The 18,332-nt window shown below is 37.3% G+C and overlaps 1 protein-coding gene across 8 annotated transcripts in view; it reads right to left on the bottom strand.

Moving 5' to 3' along the window:
* Positions 1-1,015: 1,015 nt before the first annotated feature.
* Positions 1,016-18,332, bottom strand: part of Tafa2 (TAFA chemokine like family member 2) — a 466,821-nt gene continuing 449,504 nt past the window's right edge. For 7 of the 8 annotated variants that reach the window (XM_021174838.3, XM_085843221.1, XM_021174837.2 and 4 more), the window contains one exon: positions 1,018-3,324. In XM_021174838.3, coding sequence (XP_021030497.1) covers positions 3,313-3,324 — 12 coding nt within the window. In that variant the 3' untranslated portion in view covers positions 1,018-3,312. Of the gene's footprint in view, positions 3,325-11,949; positions 12,196-18,332 lie in introns of all 8 variants that reach the window. The other variant, XR_015048487.1, reaches the window with a different exon arrangement.

The raw sequence follows: 18,332 nt of genomic DNA, 5'->3' as shown, positions 1-18,332 counted from the left end.
AATGTTCTGTCATGGGCACCTAGGTATGCAATGTATGTCTGTCTACATTTCTAGTGTTTTACCCATTGTCCCCAGTATCTTCATAATTCCATGTAAATTAGTGAATCAAAGCAAGAAAGACAGAATGATAAGTCTCCTACTTGATATTTTTTGCATCTTTCTTTATCTCACATATAAATATCAATGTGTGCATAAAATTTCCATCAGCATATATTCATTTTGCCTAGGTACTAGGTTAAACACAGACACAAATTAATTAACTGAATGACACTGTATATAATCATATATACTAAAGGCAATTAGTTATTCCTGGTGAGGGTGGGGGAGCCTTTTCATTTCAACCTCTTCCTACATTTTCAAAACAATACCAAATTTAAAATCACATATAGTTCTGTTTGGAGTTAAACAATCTTTCTATCAAAGCAACAAAAAATGTATAAATGAAATAAAATAAAGCTGTAAGTTGTTATTCTAAAACTAGGAACTTTGGAGTTGTACTAACCAGTCATTTATTGGTCTGTGTACTCACATTCACTTCTGATGCATATTCCAGGATCCTACAGTGGAATGTCACCAATGCACTTTCACAGGATGAGAGTATATATGAAAACTGTGAAAACTGACAGAAATATGAATGAACCACCTTTTGAGTCGTGGTTTTACATCAATGTGAGCTTCTGTGTTGTGACAATGTATTATGGTTTTGAATGACGTTATTATTGCCAAGGGAAAGACCAGATGAGAAAGAAGAAAGCTACACCCTGCACTATCTTCTGTAGCTTCTTGTGAATTTAAAACAATTTCAGAATAAAGAGGCATTTTCAAAGATATTTAAGACATGGTACTGATGTATACTTCTACTCTCCTGTGTTTCCTAAGGTGAGCTATACTTACAGCTCTCGTTATGAGGTGGATTTTGCATTTGTGTTCACAGGTGCTTTGCAGGAGGACATCACAGGTGTTGATGCCTGATTTCACAGTTTCCTGAGAAGCAGGTCAAATGTTAGACCCTTATGCAAATGGAAAGTTAAGCACAGAATTTTATTAAAAGAGGATTGAAAAATTTGTCAGTTTCCATCTAATTTCAGAGTTGTACTGGTTACTAACTAGGGTACTTTTAAAATAAGATACAAGAAATCAGATTTTCCAAATTGTACTTGTGAAAGTGAGTGTCTATTTTATATTCCAATTTTATTTATTTTTTTCTGAATAGTCACAACATTAATCTACTGGGAATATTCTAGTTCATATATTTGAAATTCCATTTATTTTTTTCTATTCATATGCATGTATTACACTTTTATATAATACAGAATTTCCAGTGTTGTTTTAAATGACATAGATTTCGCAATGAGAAGCATGATCCATAATTTCAAACCAACCTAGGATAAACTCATAATATACAAAATGATAGTTTTTCATTTTGTACCAAAGAAAGTAGTGATAATTTGTTTGACAGAGAAAGTCCAACATAACTGTTACTCCTTACATTTTTGACTCTGTAGAACTGACCCATTACAAAACCCATGTAGAACCACCCAGTTGGTTTTATGCAATTAAAAGTGAGTCAGGAATCACTTTGTCCCACAGTTTCATGAGGCAGTTGACTTTCAATCAATATTAAAAGTGTCATTTTCCAATTTAATTTTTTAACAGATTTTTGCACTTTTAGCTGTTCTTCCCACCAAAGGTCCTAGTTACTATGCGACCCTTTGAGTATTGTTACAGACTAACAGATACAAATTCTCCTCTAGAATATATGAACCTCCACCCTAGAAACCAACCTAAGGTTAACTGGCTTTGTCAGTGAGTTCTAGAAATACAAGAAGTCCCAAACATCTTCACTCTTTTACTAAAATGATGGACCACCTAATAGGATGATCAGTGAAACATCTTTTGATCAAGCTAAAATAATTAAGACATGGAAAACCCTTGCTTTTATATGCCTTCAAACTATAGGTTTACATGGTATTATTATTATACGGTGGCAACTCAGTACCCACTGTTCCGAAGTTCACCCACATCACAAGTGAAACAAAATAAACGCCGTACAAAATTATACATTCTGTAATAACTTAGAAAAAGGTAAATCAATGTTTAAGGCCTTTAAATATTTGTAAGAAAAACCACGAAGAACCAAAAATCACAAGTTTTAGGGTGTGAAAATATGGACAAAATACTGGCCAAGAATTGTTTGAATGGAACAACCATAAGTGAGTAGTTAGACCTTTGTGGTCAAGGAAAATCAACAGGTTTTGTTTTTTCTATCCATAGACTGAACAAATATATAAGCATTCAAGCAGTCATTGGGATCGAGCAAGAGACGATCTTAAAATGAGACAGAAAGAAAAATGGAAGTGATGAGAAATCAGAGAAGTACATGCATCCCTGGCGGGTTTTATTTTATTTTTTTAAATCAAAAGCTCTCTGCTAACTTGACTGTACACTGATGAGTTCTGTGAAATAAAGTAAAAGGAAATATAAAAAGGAAAGTACACTTAAAAAAAAAACAAAAAAACAAAAAACAACCCTGGAAGGAAGGGTGCACTAGAGGCACAGAGCACTGTGTAATGGGAATCAGAATCCAATCCTAACTGCTATCTGTTCAACCCTCAGAGAGCTGCAGTCACATGTTAGCCTTGGGTAAATGTGTCAGGTCGCCTACACATTCTTATATGAGGGATATATTCAGATCACTGTGATTTGCCAATGATTATCATTATCAATGGGTAAATACTTCTATTCCTTTCACAGAGGCAAGAGTAAGACATTAAAACATGTAGGCGTTCAGAGTTTCAAGGTTAGAATACCAATATAATTGCCTCTGTCTATGCCATGCCGGAAGAGTTTGCAAAGGGAACGTCATCAAAGCTGCGCAGAGCCCTACTAGACAAGGAACAAAAGAGCCAGGAGCACATCAATGACAGGACAGTGAGCTTGGGAAGTAGCTTCAGACACAAGAACAGCCACAGCTGAAGCAAGGAACCTTAAAGGTGACAGTCTCTGGTGTCACCCCAGAAAACCAACTCTATCCCAGCTCCGTGGAGAACAGTGTCCCCTTCCCTCAGAAGTGTTGTGAGCCAAGCTTTAGTTCACAGCTGATGAAGTCTTCAGGACCCAAAGTTCACTTTAGACGTGTGTAAAGTCTTAGCTTCACTAAGGAGTAGATGAAAAGCCATAGAATTCCTTGGAAATGGATTTTAAATGTCTCTTCTAAGCAGTATAAAAATCTTCAAGGTCACTGCAGGAGTCCAGTTTCTATTCTTGTGTCTCCATGAACCCAGCCATGAGTATTATTTGATTTAGGAGTGGTTAATGGGTTACCTGGAAAGGAAGGAAAAAAAATATGATCAACACTCTATAATAAATCTACAGTCTCGGTACTAGTAAAGAGTAACTGATAGTTGTTGCTAGGTGGTACTCACTGATAGTTGCTAGGTGGTACTCACTGTAACAAACACATCACTGAATTCTCTGGGACACCCAAGTTCACATACTTATAAAAACAGAGGAATGTTTTCCTTCTGTCATTTTGAAATATTCTTAAAGCAACTTCCATTATTATTTCAAATGCCAACTATGACAAAGATATTTGCTACTGGAAATAGTTCCTTTGTCTGAAGGGGAAGGATTCTGAGAATCCTCTCATTTGTGAAGACCAACAGGTGCCTGTCATCTGTAGATCTCCGTAGAGAAACAACTCTCGTTGCTAGAGTTCACTCAGAGGATGCCCTCAACCCTTGAAGACTCATTCTAAAAAATGTGCTCTCAAAATAGCATAAAAACTGGGGGGGGGGTGGATGCTATAAGAACCTGTTGTAGGTTCTATGAAAATATTATCTCTGTTTGATCAGAAGAATGTTTGTGGAAGCAAAGAATGAAGAACAGCGCCGTGGCTTCCCAAATTTCAAAGTGTGCAGATCTTCTCATAAAATTAATTGTATTTTTTAAATGCAATTTGGATCAATTAGGAAGATTCACAACAAATCTCATAACTATTAATATGATATATATGAACAAAATGAAACGAATGTGTTAGGAATAAGCTATTTACATTTGCAGTAGTGATATAAGAAAAACAAAACAAAACAAAACAAAACAAAACAAAACTACTGCTGTGCTAGTGTGCTCTCCACTTTACACTAACATTAGAGAGGCTCCCCTGAGAAAACCCCCTAGAAATTATTCTCCACCAATGGGTATTACAAAATGTGAGGTTTTAAAATTAATGTGAACACCTGGTTTTATTTCATTACATGACATGGCTGCTTAGCCTTTGATAAGGTGGTCTTTTAAAAGGCTGCTTCATTTTGTTGTTTTGTGATGTGCTATGAAAAAAAAATGGAAGTATGAAACTCAATAATAAGGTAACTCTAGACTTTACTCTACCATAGCTAATCTCAAGTTGCACTACAAAAAGACGTGCAAAATTCAAAATGTTTTTAAAACACGAGGACAGCTATCTTGTCTTTTTGTCTTGGGCAACTGCTACATATCCCATTGCCCCTCTTTACTGGGTGGTTGCAGCATGAAGGGCATGTTGAATTACAGAGACCATGGACAGTGAAAACATCTCAGGAAGGACAGAGTCTCAGCAGGCTGTCTGCCATTCAGTGCTCATCTACATTTTCTTAAACTTTTTTCTTCCTGGTTAGAAAAATGATTAAGCATAACCTGGGGAATATATTTGTGAAACTGGTGTTGAAACAACAGTAAAGGTAAAGACTGAGAGAGAAGAATGGATGGGTTTCAGGAAGGACCTAATGAAGCAATGAGGCAGGATACTGGAGATAAGACAGAAGAGTAGAAGAGCATGGCCCCTAAGACAAGAAGGCAGGGTGGGTGCCCAGCTGCTTTGAAGCCTCAACTTTGAGTCACCTGAAGGCTACTATGAAAATCCATAATTATTTCTTTATCTGAAGGTAAATATTTGTTGCTGTTGGTTTATAAAAACCTTTGGGAAAATTCTGTTGGCCTTTTGTGTGTGAATTAAAGCCTTGTCTTCAGATAATTTAAAAAACAAACAATATTAAAGACCTCCTTAAACAAAACCAATGTTTCCTACATCTCTGAAGGTCTCTCTGTGTGCATGTATATACATACCCATTAATAAATATACATATCCACACGGACATACATATGCAAGTAAGTATAAATATATACATACATGATATCATAAATGCATAATTTTGTAATGCATTTCATCTCTTGGTGAAAAATAATAGCTTAAAAAGCCAAAAAACTTAAACATGACCATAAGGGGTAGTTGTATAGAAATAACTATCTAATAAGTATTGACTGAAACATAAAGAATTTTTCCTCACATTGAGATTTGTACAGAATTCTTAGTTCAATCTTAGTTCAATTCTTAGTTTTCTGAGATGAGGAGTATCCAACAAGATAATTTCTCGTTTCAAATAACAGTGGACAGTCTATTTTAGACTTGATCCTTCTATTTGATTCAGACAGATTATAGTTAGACACGTGACACTCAGGATCAAAGTGAATATGGTGGGGATGCTTTCAGACTATCTCTCAGTTTCCTCATATATGTAATGCAGATGATGATGATGTTAACATCTGCTGTGAGGACTGAGCATCAGAATGCCTGTAGAAACATCTAGTTTTGTCAGCATTAAACACCACGAAATAACAATTTCAGATATGAAAGAAGAGACATTGAAATAGAATGGAAGATGTCTTAGACAGAGATCCAGATAAGTCTGAGGGCTACAAATGGAGGTAAACTCAGGGTCTGCCCTTTTCATTATAGAATAAGTTATGCACATGAGCATATATCAGCACGCCCTCTGGAAACCTCTAGTTTTATACCAAATGTAATGGCAGAACCGGTAAGACATACAAATTTTCAGATATATTTCAATATACTGTTTTAAACATAAAACACTATCATGAGTATAGATAACCATCTCCAATTTAAGTCACCTAATAAGCACAATTCACAGGATATTTAAAAATGAAATCAGTAAAGCTGAGCAAAGAAAAATCAACCATTTAACAATTTCTGTGCTCACTAAAAAATGTCCAAATGATCAACTTTGAATTCTGGCTCACTATGGGATGAAGATAAATACTATATTACCTGCTGTAATCTATAAGTTGGGGTTTTCTGGCAATATAAGAGTTCCTCAAGTAATGCGTATACAAACTGAGCATTTTAACAAGGACGTGTTATTAAGATACCACATAAACATACCCTATTTTTAGAGCTAAAATATAACACTTCACACTAAAAGTTTATGTTTGATAAACAATTGAACAGTAAAATCTTCAATTCCTAAAATATTCTTAGCAAGTTTTCACCTATTATAATAGGAGGTTTCAGGATGGAAAAATCTCAGTGTTCCACCTTCTTGTTCTAAGGGGCTATAGACACAACATGCTGTATGAGACAGAGAGATGATTCCAGTTTTATGCCATTACCAGATGTCATAATTGCTGCTTCAGGGCCTCTACCTGCCTTTGCAGGAGTCATATGTTTCATACAGCTGTTCTTAACACAATCCTATGTTATGCCTATTGGCTGGTGTGCTATATGCAGGTGAAAAAGTAGTAATAACAGTAACGCAGTGTCAAGAACAAAGCGATGTTTAAGTGACTCTGAAAGATGAAGAAGCTAATGTAATAATGAAACTAGGTGTTAAGGACCGAAGCATCCGTTGTAGCAGTCCAACCGATCTATTCCAGATATCTGCTTAGATTCTTAGATATGTGTGTCAAATTGACTCACCACTTTCAGAAAATAAAAACAAGCAAGCAACACATAAGATACTAATTAATTCTGAAATGAATAAAGTCAGTTATTTTTATACTGTCTGCACTTTATGCTTTGAATACTTAAATATCCTCCATTTTTCTTCAAATTCAGCAATAGAAGGACATTCAAATCTGTTCTTTCTCCAAGTGTTTATATGTATTTAAGCAACATGGAAGAATCTTAATATGTTATATTCATAAGGTCTAACTTTCCTTGCTTCCCAAGTTCTACTAACTGGGTAATAATTGGGAGCGGAGCCTGGTGGAAGACAATATGGAAATAGTGTGACCTCCGCAGGAAGATTTTGGGTTCAAATCCAGGCCCTGTGGCTTTCAAAAACTAGGACTGAACACATTATTTAATCTTCCCATGTATAATCATAGAACAATATTATTACCTTGCCACACTCATTTGTTACTATAATTAAAGCAAAGATCCCTTGCAAAGAGTCCATCCCAATACATGCATTAAAAAATTAGCAGGTGGTATTAGTGATAATTCTCAAATAAGACACAAAGGTGACATGTAGAGTTCTCATCAGGCAGTGTTGTCACTGCTTGTTTATCTGGAAATACTGAGTGACTGGATTGGGATTATTGGTTTTGTTTGTTTATTTGTTTGTTTTTTGGTTTCCTATAGTAACTCACCTTGCAATTTGTTCTTCGAATAATACTGTTTTTTAAAGTCATCTGTTAAGAATTTCACACTCTTTAATAGTTTTGGGTAAAATAAAATATCTTTTCAGACAATTTTGATACAAAATAATAATTAAATGATTGATCTGTGGCACCAGGCTGTCAGTTCTGCAGACGATTTGATGTGATTCCAGGTACAGATCAGACTCTAAAATTTGCATCCCATGACCATGAGCTAAGTATAGGTCTGTGCTAAGGACAGTGTCAGGCAGCCAGTGTTTATAAGGCAACTATATCTGATATGTGCACTTTAAGCACTGAGCTAAGAAGTGTAGATCTGTATGTGCCAAAGACAGTGACAGGCACTCATTAGCACCTACAGCGTAACCACCACTTTTCAGACACAATCATTTCAACATTTCCCATACTGAGTTGATTGACTCTATGTCTATGTGCATATGGAAAGCACTAATTCAACTCAGTAAGTTATAGTGAAAAATAAAAACCATTATAAGGAATCTATATACACATAGAAATTTGTTTTGCCCCTATTATTAGGCATATATTATGCATCCTCTCAGATTCTTATCTCCCTTCCTTTTCTACTTCTCTCTTTGTGTTTTCTATGAGCCATATTCCACCAGACTTTGTACGCTGGACATATATTTAAAAAATCAAGGCCACACTTTTTCCAGAAATAAAATCTGCAACATGATTATACAACAAGGAAATGCAGATGTGAAGATGCCCTGCCACACTGAGGGTCACTCTGATGTCTCTGATATCATTATTCTTTAATGGAACACTATTTAAACACCTTTGTTCAGGTTGCAATTTGTGTAAAATTGTGAAATCAATTCCAGCTCTGTACAGCATCACGGTGATTCTTCTGCTGTTTACAGAATAACATATTATTTTCTCCAACATAGTCATTATAATCTTGTTATGGAGTACTGAGGAATAGCATTTATGTCCCTGTCATTATAAGTCTCATACACACATTAATGGGGAAGATGCTGTGTTTGAGCAGTAGAGTCAATTTCATTCCAAAGGGAGTTAAGTTTTCTCTAAAATACCCATGTCATTAGCAAAACATTTATTTTTTGTACTAATGAACATGTTTTATTTAAGCAAGTGGAAGGCAGGGAAGCGTGGAAGTATTTCTGAGAGAAAGAAGCAGGTTTAAATGCAATCTGTGTCCAACCTTTATAATAGCTGCTTAATAACGTCCCAAATAGACACAATTTAACACTAACACTCCAGCAAATTTAGCTTGCTCACTGAAGGCCCAAGGAGCGACAGAATCCCTTCCTAATCTTAAGTGCTGATGCGAATGGACTGCTCCTTCCTGGGAACAGAATAGCTGCGCACTGCAAATGAATTTTTTTAATGTACCTCTTACAAGTATCTGAATGCAGCTCTTGCTCTGCTATCTGTACACTAAATGTGCAATTAAAACGTTATTATTCCGCAGTAACAGGGTTTTTCATTTAAGCTAGAGAAAAGCTGCCATTAATTTGGTCATAACTGTATATGAACATACTCACCCTATCTTAAAAGCATGCTATATTATAAGGCGTCACAAAAACAGAAGACACCTGCCTGTCAAAAATATGCATGTACAAACAAGCTACCCAAGATAGCTTCAAGGTTCCGACGACGAGGGATTGCACAAAACAGGGTAAATAATTCCTTTTCATAAATATACTCATCTAAATATTTAAATTAAGTATATATCTTACTTCCACAGTAATACCTGTAGTATCCGTAGCTCTGAAAAACACTATATGTTCATACCACAGCTTAATTTTTCTTGCAGAGAACTTTAAGGCTGAATCAGTCTTGACATTTATTCTAACAGCTGGGCTAGTAAAAGCTGTCTATTCGATACTTCAGCACAAGTAAGCATGACTACTGAATGATCTTGAATTATGCTCAGCTAATCTCACTAAATTCTTGACTATTTTAACAGACTTGGGTAATTCAGAAGAGTCATTTCAGATGACCCAGAGCATTTCAGACAACTGTAGATAGCTAACTAATCCTGGTTAGGTATAATTAGGGCTATGGTTAGGTATAATTAGGGTGAGCTCGCCTGGAAACAGATGTGGCATAGAGTCCTCTTCTCTTCTGGCAGAGTCACTGTGGTAAATGAGGAGAGCTGAGACAGCTTTTGCATGAGTCTAGGGAGACTGTTTTACATCAACATTGCTGCCTGCTAGTTTTAGAACTTTAAAGTCTCTTGAATTGGTCGAGTTCTGAGCTGCCAACCTTGTCACATGGACTGAGTTTCCTAACTCCTCTCTCAGCCCCAACCAGTACAATGCCACTCTGTATTTAACTTTCTAAAAGATGTGATTATTATCGTATAGAACAGCAGCACTAGGGAATTACTTTCATGGACAGAATATCTGGGCTTTTCGAGCTGTGCAGATGAAGTCTTCCTACAGGAATAGAATCTTCAGAACAATGGCCTTAGCCTATTTCCTAGAACTTTGAGACCTGCTACAGGCCTCCTGGAGGCGGATGAGTGTGAGTGTGCGTCTTAGGAACCACTCTCCCTTCAGTACAGAAAACTCACCCTCAGTTTGACTTCGCTATTAGCAAATGAACTGTGCTTCATTTTGTCATTCACTGGGTGTCTAAGACACACCGTTGGCATTTTTCAGAATGTGTTAGTGAGAGGTGTCCTTTACATCTCCCCCACCCACCCCATTCTCTGATTCTGGTGGGAACACTGTCACAGAAAGACAATAATAAGTTTAGATCATGTATAGAAGCAATAAGATGAGGATAAATATCTTAGAAAGTTAAAAAACAAACTTAAGACAGGAAAGTAATTGCTGAGGAGAATCTGGGTAGGTTTTTTATGGATAAGAATTATATATTCTAGCACCAGAAAGTTTAGAGACCATAAGATATTTTCTTTTTAGTTCAATTGGAATGTGCCTCACCTGTCAAATTTGATATTACATTGGTTTTTTTAGGATTCACCTCTCATTTATACAGAATAATTTGAATGGATAGTTTTTACCCACTTTCTGCAGTAAGTGTTACTTAAAGTTTAAGCCTCGTCAAGAACTATACTCCTCAAGGATTTCAGTCTCCCTGCAGTCAAAGCAAATGGGAGCAGTAATAGAGGACAAAGACTGTGCTTCAGAATTAGCTTGTAGCCAGTAGGACTTGGGAAACAGAACTGGACTTGAAAGCATCCTTTGCACTGGTTTGGGATGCTAAAAACATTTTCTCTTAAATTCTGGTTGGTTTGAGTTACAAATGAAATGGCTTTCTGTAACATTTTCTTGGGCCACCTGTCCAAAGAAATAACATGGTGCTGTCATGTAAAAAAAACAAAACAAAACAAAAAACAAAAACAAACAAACAAAAAAAAAAACAACTCTTGGTGTGACTTGTGGAAGCACAAAGTCAGAATATTTTGAGAACATTCTAGAAGAAGGACATGTTCTATCATAATTTCCCATTCAGTTAGCTTCAGTGATGATCATTCCATATGTGGTAGTAATTTTTCAAATCCCTTTCTATGCATTGCAAAGTTAAAATCCACTCTCTAAAGGAAAGAACATCATAGATAACGATGCTTAACAAGCAGGATGCATTGACTACACATGCACCTCCAGCCCACACCACCATCGCCTGGTTATTATCTTCTGTGGGCCTTCCCAATAATATAATTCACTAGTCTCAAATTTCTAAAGTAAATATATATATATATATATATAATATAATATTATATATATACTTGGTATAGATATGTGTATATATATGAGTATATATATACACACATATGTATCTATGTTGTATATATACATGTATGTGTGTGTATGATTATATGGATATATGTGTATGTAAATATATATATATATATATATATATATATATATATATATACTCATATATAAGAATGTGTGTGTGTGTGTGAGAGAGAGAGACAGAGAGAGAGAGAGAGAGAGAGAGAGAGAGAGAGAGAGAGAGAGAGACTGTTTAGGCTGAGGCACAACATAGCTTTAAATGTGGGTAAATTCCAATATATAAAGAATAGATTAGGTAGGAAATGTGTCTGGATTTGGTTTATGGAGATTAAGAGAAAGCCCATTGGCTCAGGGCTCTTCATGCAAATTTATAAACAATATGCAGGTTGAACACTGACAGATGTTCAGGAGCAAACAGTGTTTTATACTTTGTTTCCTATTCTAAGGACAGTGGCACTGCAAAGCCCCTGGTGGCGACAGCATAAGGTTCATCAATGGTAGTATATTGGCTCCTTCACCATGGGGGCTTCGTACAACATCCAACACGGGGGCTTTGTGAGTCAGTTCAAGGCACAATGCTTCTTCCCAGGTTTTTAAAATCAAAAACATCATTGCTTCCTTTATTAACCATAAAGTCACTTCTTTGCCCTCTGGTCTCTAAAATTGTACCGATTTTGTTATCTGTCTTTGAAATCAAGTTCCTGGAAAGCTACAGTAACCACAAGACCGGGGCGGTCACAGTTCACCCTATGAACACGGTACACACCTGCTGCTCTGTGAGAAATGAAAGGAGACAGGCGCTCATTTCTGGAGTTGTTTGGAATCTTTACTTCTCAAGGAAACTTCTGCCCCTTCCTCAGAATCCGACCAACACTAGGATTCGCCATAACTACTGCTCCAGCGTGGAGCCAGAATAACTTTGAATGTGGAAAATCAAAAATTGTCATCAGGCACAGCAGAAACCTTCTCTTTCTATTTCTCCATTCCAACGTGAAGAGTTTTACACGTTTGCCTAAGGAACAAACACATGTCAGGTACTCCACTGTTCAACAGATCACAGGATTAAAAGCCAGAGAGAAAGGGAACATTTTAACAAGCATAAAGGGACAGCAAGACAATAAAGCCCTTTGCTTCCAACAAAGCTCACAGTGGGAGCAGCTCTCTATTGCTCTCAGAGGATTATAAATGCTTAGTGTGTTGAGTTTCAGAGGAACACACACAATAAGTGGGGCTAACTTAAACAGCTTTTATAAGCAATTTCAACAGGGACTGTAAATTTTTCTTGTGAATAGTTTGGAAGACTTTCTACACAAACTGAAAAAAACCAAAAAGTGATGTTGAATTCAAGCAAGAAAGAACAAAGAACTCAACAGATAAGTTTTTTTAACATTAAAGGGTCAAAGAAACATTATGTGGTAACACTCAGATGGAATCCTAAGATTTCATATTTGCAGTCATATCCATTCATGGGCTTATCTGAACATCCATGCCTGCAGTAATTTAGAGCTTGCTGATGCATAAACTCGAATCATTCACACTCTAGGGCAGGTAAAAGAGATCAAGCCCTTTAACCAATGTTTAAGTTTCACCACCCATGGGCACCTGCCTTTCAAGCCAGCTTCACAGGTCTTTACTTATTATAAATCCTACAACACCCATTCATGGTCTGCATGATACCCATGACATCTTCAGCAGTAATTATGATACTTTATGCATTCTTCTTCAAATAAGATTACATGTATGATTATATAATATGTGCATATAATATATTAAAGTACGGTGTGTATATAATTTGCATAATAATTTGAGAAAATATAAATCATAGTGTTATTCATAATAAATCATGTAAAGTTGAAGCTACTCAATCGGCATCAGGAAACAGAGAGGTTGTGATAGAGCGAGTCAAATATAACATTGCCTTCATGAATCCGAGAGGACAGAGGAGTTAAAACTCATTGTAGAAAAAAAGACATAATAGAGATTAAAGATAGTTTATAATTTAAGAATTGCTGAGAGTTATTGAACATGAAAAAACATTTCTTTGACTATTATTGATAACTTTGGCCTCTCCTTATCAAACTAGAAAAGGTACTATTAAGGCAATGTGTAGGGTAGGGCAAAACTTTTGTGTACTGATCACACATCAAGAATATGTGACTGTATCTAGGCATGTCTAGATGCTTAGACAATGGGTAGTGCCATTACATTCAGTAGATGTGAGTGGCAGATGGCAAAGAATGAAATTCAAGGCAATGAGGAAGAGTTTCACCTAGGCACGAGCAGGGAAGATGCACCGTTCATGTCTTCCGGATGCTCCATGTCCTTTACATTGTTCAAAACCATGTTTTGTGTGTAATAGTCTATAATTCTCCATTAATCACATAGTTATTGTCCACACATTTTCCCCTCTTCTACTTCTACTCATCCTCTGAATCTGTCCCCAGTCCTTTTCCATCATCCCTTCTGTAAGCAAGGACTGTGCTCCATCTAGTTTGTATAAGGGGAATCACTCCCTCATCAGTCTTGCCCCTTCTGTGTCCTCCTCTTTGCCACCACCACCTGACATCTACAATGGTGTCAAACTACAGAAAGGACCTCAAATATATGAAACATAAAATCCTCCAGAAGTAGACCCACCCACCAGCTTCATCTGCCCTTCTTCCCAAAGGCTCCACAGACACACACTTAATACTCTTCTAAGTTCTTGTCCCCACTCATGGCTCCTAGTCTCTGTGCACATTTAGTACTGTGCTTGACTTAAAGCCCAAAGGATAGGAGATAGCTTCATGATCCATACATTCAGAAATTTATCTATACTTAAGGCATAATTCATTACATTAATGTGATTTATGAATTATGAGCTATGGTAAGGCAAGAATATTAACATATACTTCTTTCTTCATCACTCAGCAGTATTCCTGATATCTATCAAATGAAAGATTAAAACAATGGAAGGATATGTGTGTATGGAGGAATGAATGAAAAATGAATGAACACACACACACACACACACACACACAAGTGATAAGCTTTAGCAGCTTCAGAATGTAATGGAGTTATTATTTGGATTCTCCATAAACACCTAGAGGCATGATCAGGTGACCCCATAGGCCACTTTCTCAGCTACTAATTTACCTAGCGTTATTCTCATGGTTCTGTATTTTTAGAATTTGAAATTATAGATATCTATGGGTCCTGACATTCAGCTTCACTTTTGTACCTCAGATATTTAAATGTATTCTCATTTGGAAAAGGTCTGATTTTTTAAGACAAAATTAATTCATGAAAATAATAATGCAGGAAGATAATAGCAATCTGTGATGCTTTAATTGGTATTAGACTAGCCACTTGGGATGTGGAAAATGTCCAAATGGATACATCAAGGTTTGTACTGGCATATTTGTTACAATTAATATTTCAGTTATGAATTACCCTACTTTTAAAAATGCACTTCTCTCTTGAGTAATTTCCATACTGCTGCCTAACACTGTCAGGGAGTTTTTCTCCTGGAATATTTTCTGCTGGCAATTATCCTATACCTAGGAATCATAGTTCTCTTGACCAGCATGGTGGTGCTGTTCAAGTGGCATCAAGTTTCCTACAGAGGAACACATCGAACAAATGATAAAATTATTGAGCCCTCCACCCAAATAATATGGTTCATATAAACACATTCACATAGAGAAGGGAAGGACAGAGAAATGGGAGTGAGGGAGAAAGGGGGGGAAGGAAGGGGGAGGGAAGAAAAGACTTAGCTATATTTGCAATTCAGAATGTCTGACATCTCTTCCCTTACTTTTCCCCCTAAAACATGAAGGCTGAGTTTTTTTGTTTGATTGTTTTGTTTTGTTTTGTCGAGAGACAGGGTTTCTCTGTATAGCCCTGGCTGTCCTGGAACTCACTCTGTAGACCAGGCTGGCCTCGAACTCAGAAATCTGCCTGCCTCTGCCTCCCCAGTGCTGGGATTAAAGGCATGCACCATCACGCCCAGCTTGAAGGCTGCCTTTTTTAAAGGAATCTTTTTTCCCCCACAAATTACAATATGGATATCATATTTCCTACTTTTTTTAGTCCCTCCAATCATTTCCATGTTACCTTTCTTGCATTCTAAAATTCATGATCTTTATTTCATTAATCATTATAACCTGGCTGGCCTGGAGCTCCCAGTACAGTTCACTCTGGCTTGGTACCCACCCACAGAGGTCCATCTGCTTCTGCCTCCTGAGTGTGAATGCACTAAAGTGCACATCACTATGCCTGCTTGGGTCTGCACCCCACCTTTTGCTTGTTTTTTTACTCCCTTGCCTTCTTCTGGCTCCTTTTGTACTTTTTATGAGTCTATCACGTCTTTAATTGGCTTAGCGGTCACGTGGTCCTTTATGACTTTCCTGTAGTTCTGACGGAGCAGTGGTTTCATGTCAGTGTTGTGGGCTGTTTTTTGTTGTTGTGGTGATGGTGATTGTTGTTGCTATTGTGGTTGCTGCTCTATCTATGTATCTTCTTATATGTCTGGTTTGGGGTTTTATTTCTCTAATTGTATGGTTATGTTTTGTATTTGCAAAGTTGGAAAATTATTGTGAGACTAAGACTAAGTTTCTTCCAGAGAGGACATACATTTGCCTTTCTCAATGACATTTCAACAATCCATGTACTTCTCAGTCCAGCTTGAGGTATTAGGGTGATCCAGACAGTGCTCTGCAGGGCTACCTGCACTGGGGGTATCTTATCAGAAATAAGATGAGCTTGACCCGCCTACCTGCTTGGTGACTGTGGTTTCTTATGAGAGTCTTCTGGGGTCTGCCAAAAAAACCATATACTCTCAATGTCTAAGACTTCCTGGTGTTGACATTTCCCTCCCTGGGTCAGAATATTCCTCGAATCAGACTAGTCTTTCTAGAACATCACATCCCTACACACTTTACTCTCCTCCTTCTCATTGGCTTTTTGACATCAGAACACATACAATTTATACATATTTTATCTTTTAAAAAAAGGTGTGGTGGGATAATTTGAAGATTTTTCTTTTTTTTCTCCTTTCTTTTCTTTTTTTTTAAGAGTTATTTATATCATGTGTGTTCTTTTGTGATTGGGTTACCTCACTTAGGATGATATCCTCCAGATCCATTCATTTGCCTAAGAATTTCATATTCATTGTTTATAATAGCTGTGTAGTACTCCATTGTGTAAATGTACCACATCTTCTGTATCCATTCCTCTGTTGAGGGGCATCTGGGTTCTTTCCAGATTCTGGCTATTATAAATAGGGCTGCTATGAACATAGTGGAGCATGTTTCCTTATTACATGTTGGAGCATCTTCTGGGTATATGCCCAAGAGTGGTATTGCTGGGTCTTCCAGTAGTACAATGTCCAGTCTTTTGAGGAACCACCAGACTGATTTCCAGAGTGGTTGTACAAGCTTGCAATCCCACCAACAATGGAGGAGTGTTCCACTTTCTCCACATCCTCGCCAGCATCTGCTGTCACCTGAATTTTTGATCTTAGCCATTCTGACTGGTGTGAGTGGAATCTCAGGGTTGTTTTGATTTGCATTTCCCTGATGATTAAGGATGTTGAACATTCTTTCAGGTGCTTCTCAGCCATTTGGTATTCCTCAGATGAGAATTCTTTGTTTAGCTCTGAACCTCATTTTTAATAGGGTTGTTTAGTTTTCTGGAGTCCAACCTCTTGAGTTCTTTATATATATTGGAGAACACACATTATATGCACTCACTGATAAGTGGATATTAGCCCAGAAGCTCAGAATCCTTCTTAGAAGGGGGAACAAAATACCCATAGAAGGAGTTACAGGTACAAAGTTCAGAGCAGAGACTGAAGGAATGATCACCCAAAGACTGCCCCACTTGGGGATCCATTCCATAAACAATCACCAAACCCAGACACTATGGCAGATGCCAACAAGAGCTTGCTGACAAGAGCCTGATATAGCTGTCTCCTGAGAGGCTCTGCCAGTGCCTGGCAATTACAGAAGTGGATGCTTACAATCATCCATTGTACAGAGCACAGGGTCCCCAATGAAGGAGCTAGAGAAAGTACCCTAGGAGCTTAAGGTGTTTGCAGGCCCATAGGAGGAACAACAATATGAACTAACCAGGACCTCCAAAGCACCTTGGGACTAAACTACCAATCAAAGAAAACACATGGTGGGACTTGTGGCTCTAGCTGCATATGTAGCAGAAGATGGCCTAGTCGGTCATCAGTGGGAGGAGAAGCCCTAGGTCCTGTGAAGGTTCTATGCCCCAGTATAGGGAATGCCAGGGCCAGGAATGGGAGTGGGTGGGTTGGGGAGCAGGGGGAGGGGGAGGTAATAGGGGATTTTTGGAGGGGAAACTAGGAAAGGGGATAACATTTGAAATATAAATAAAGAAAATATCTAATAAAATTATTTATTTCATTTATATGAGTACACTGTACCTGTCTTCAGACACACTAGAAGAGGGAGAGGGCATCAGATCCCATTACAGATGGTTGTGAGCCACCATGTGGTTGCTGGGAATTGAACTCAGGACCTTGGAAAGCATAGCCAGTGCTCTTAACCACTGAGCCATCTCACCAGCTGACATTTTTCTTAACCTTTACTAAAATAAGAAAGGCAAATTATGGCAGTTCAACTTCTTTGAGAAGCTTAGTATTGAAGAGTCATCAAGAACTTTGAAGCCTTTCAAGTTTTTCTTTGGTGTTTTTCCATTTTCACAGCAGCAGCATGTCTGGTGCACAACTGTAAGTTAACTGTTACAGACAGCAAGGGCCACTGTATTTTCCAGCTTTCCTTGGGTGGTCCTACTTTATTCTTGCTTTCTGACCTTGTCTTATGCATATCCTAGAAGGATTTCCTCCTGTGAATAAGAAGTTCTATCATCCCCTGAACCAAGTAACTACCCTTTTCATGGAAATTTGAGTTTTATTAAATAACTCTTGGCTATTGATCTCTTCAAGATATAAACATAAGGATTCTGGTGATTCTGGTGGCCCTAAAAGGAGTATTCCTAAAAGCATAAAACATTTTTTAAAAACATTAAATCGGATTAAGCCTAAAATGAATGTTTAAAATTACTGTTGAGCCACCATTCCAGGTTACAGGGTTGTGATGTGTTCTCCAGCATGTCTATAATAAGGATGAGAAATCATGA

This window comes from Mus caroli, unplaced genomic scaffold (genome assembly GCF_978045245.1).
Source record: "Mus caroli unplaced genomic scaffold, Mus_caroli_1 scaffold_9, whole genome shotgun sequence".
NCBI lineage: Eukaryota > Metazoa > Chordata > Mammalia > Rodentia > Muridae > Mus > Mus caroli.
Note: the sequence above shows the minus strand (reverse complement) of the source record. Positions and strands in the feature narration are given on the sequence as shown.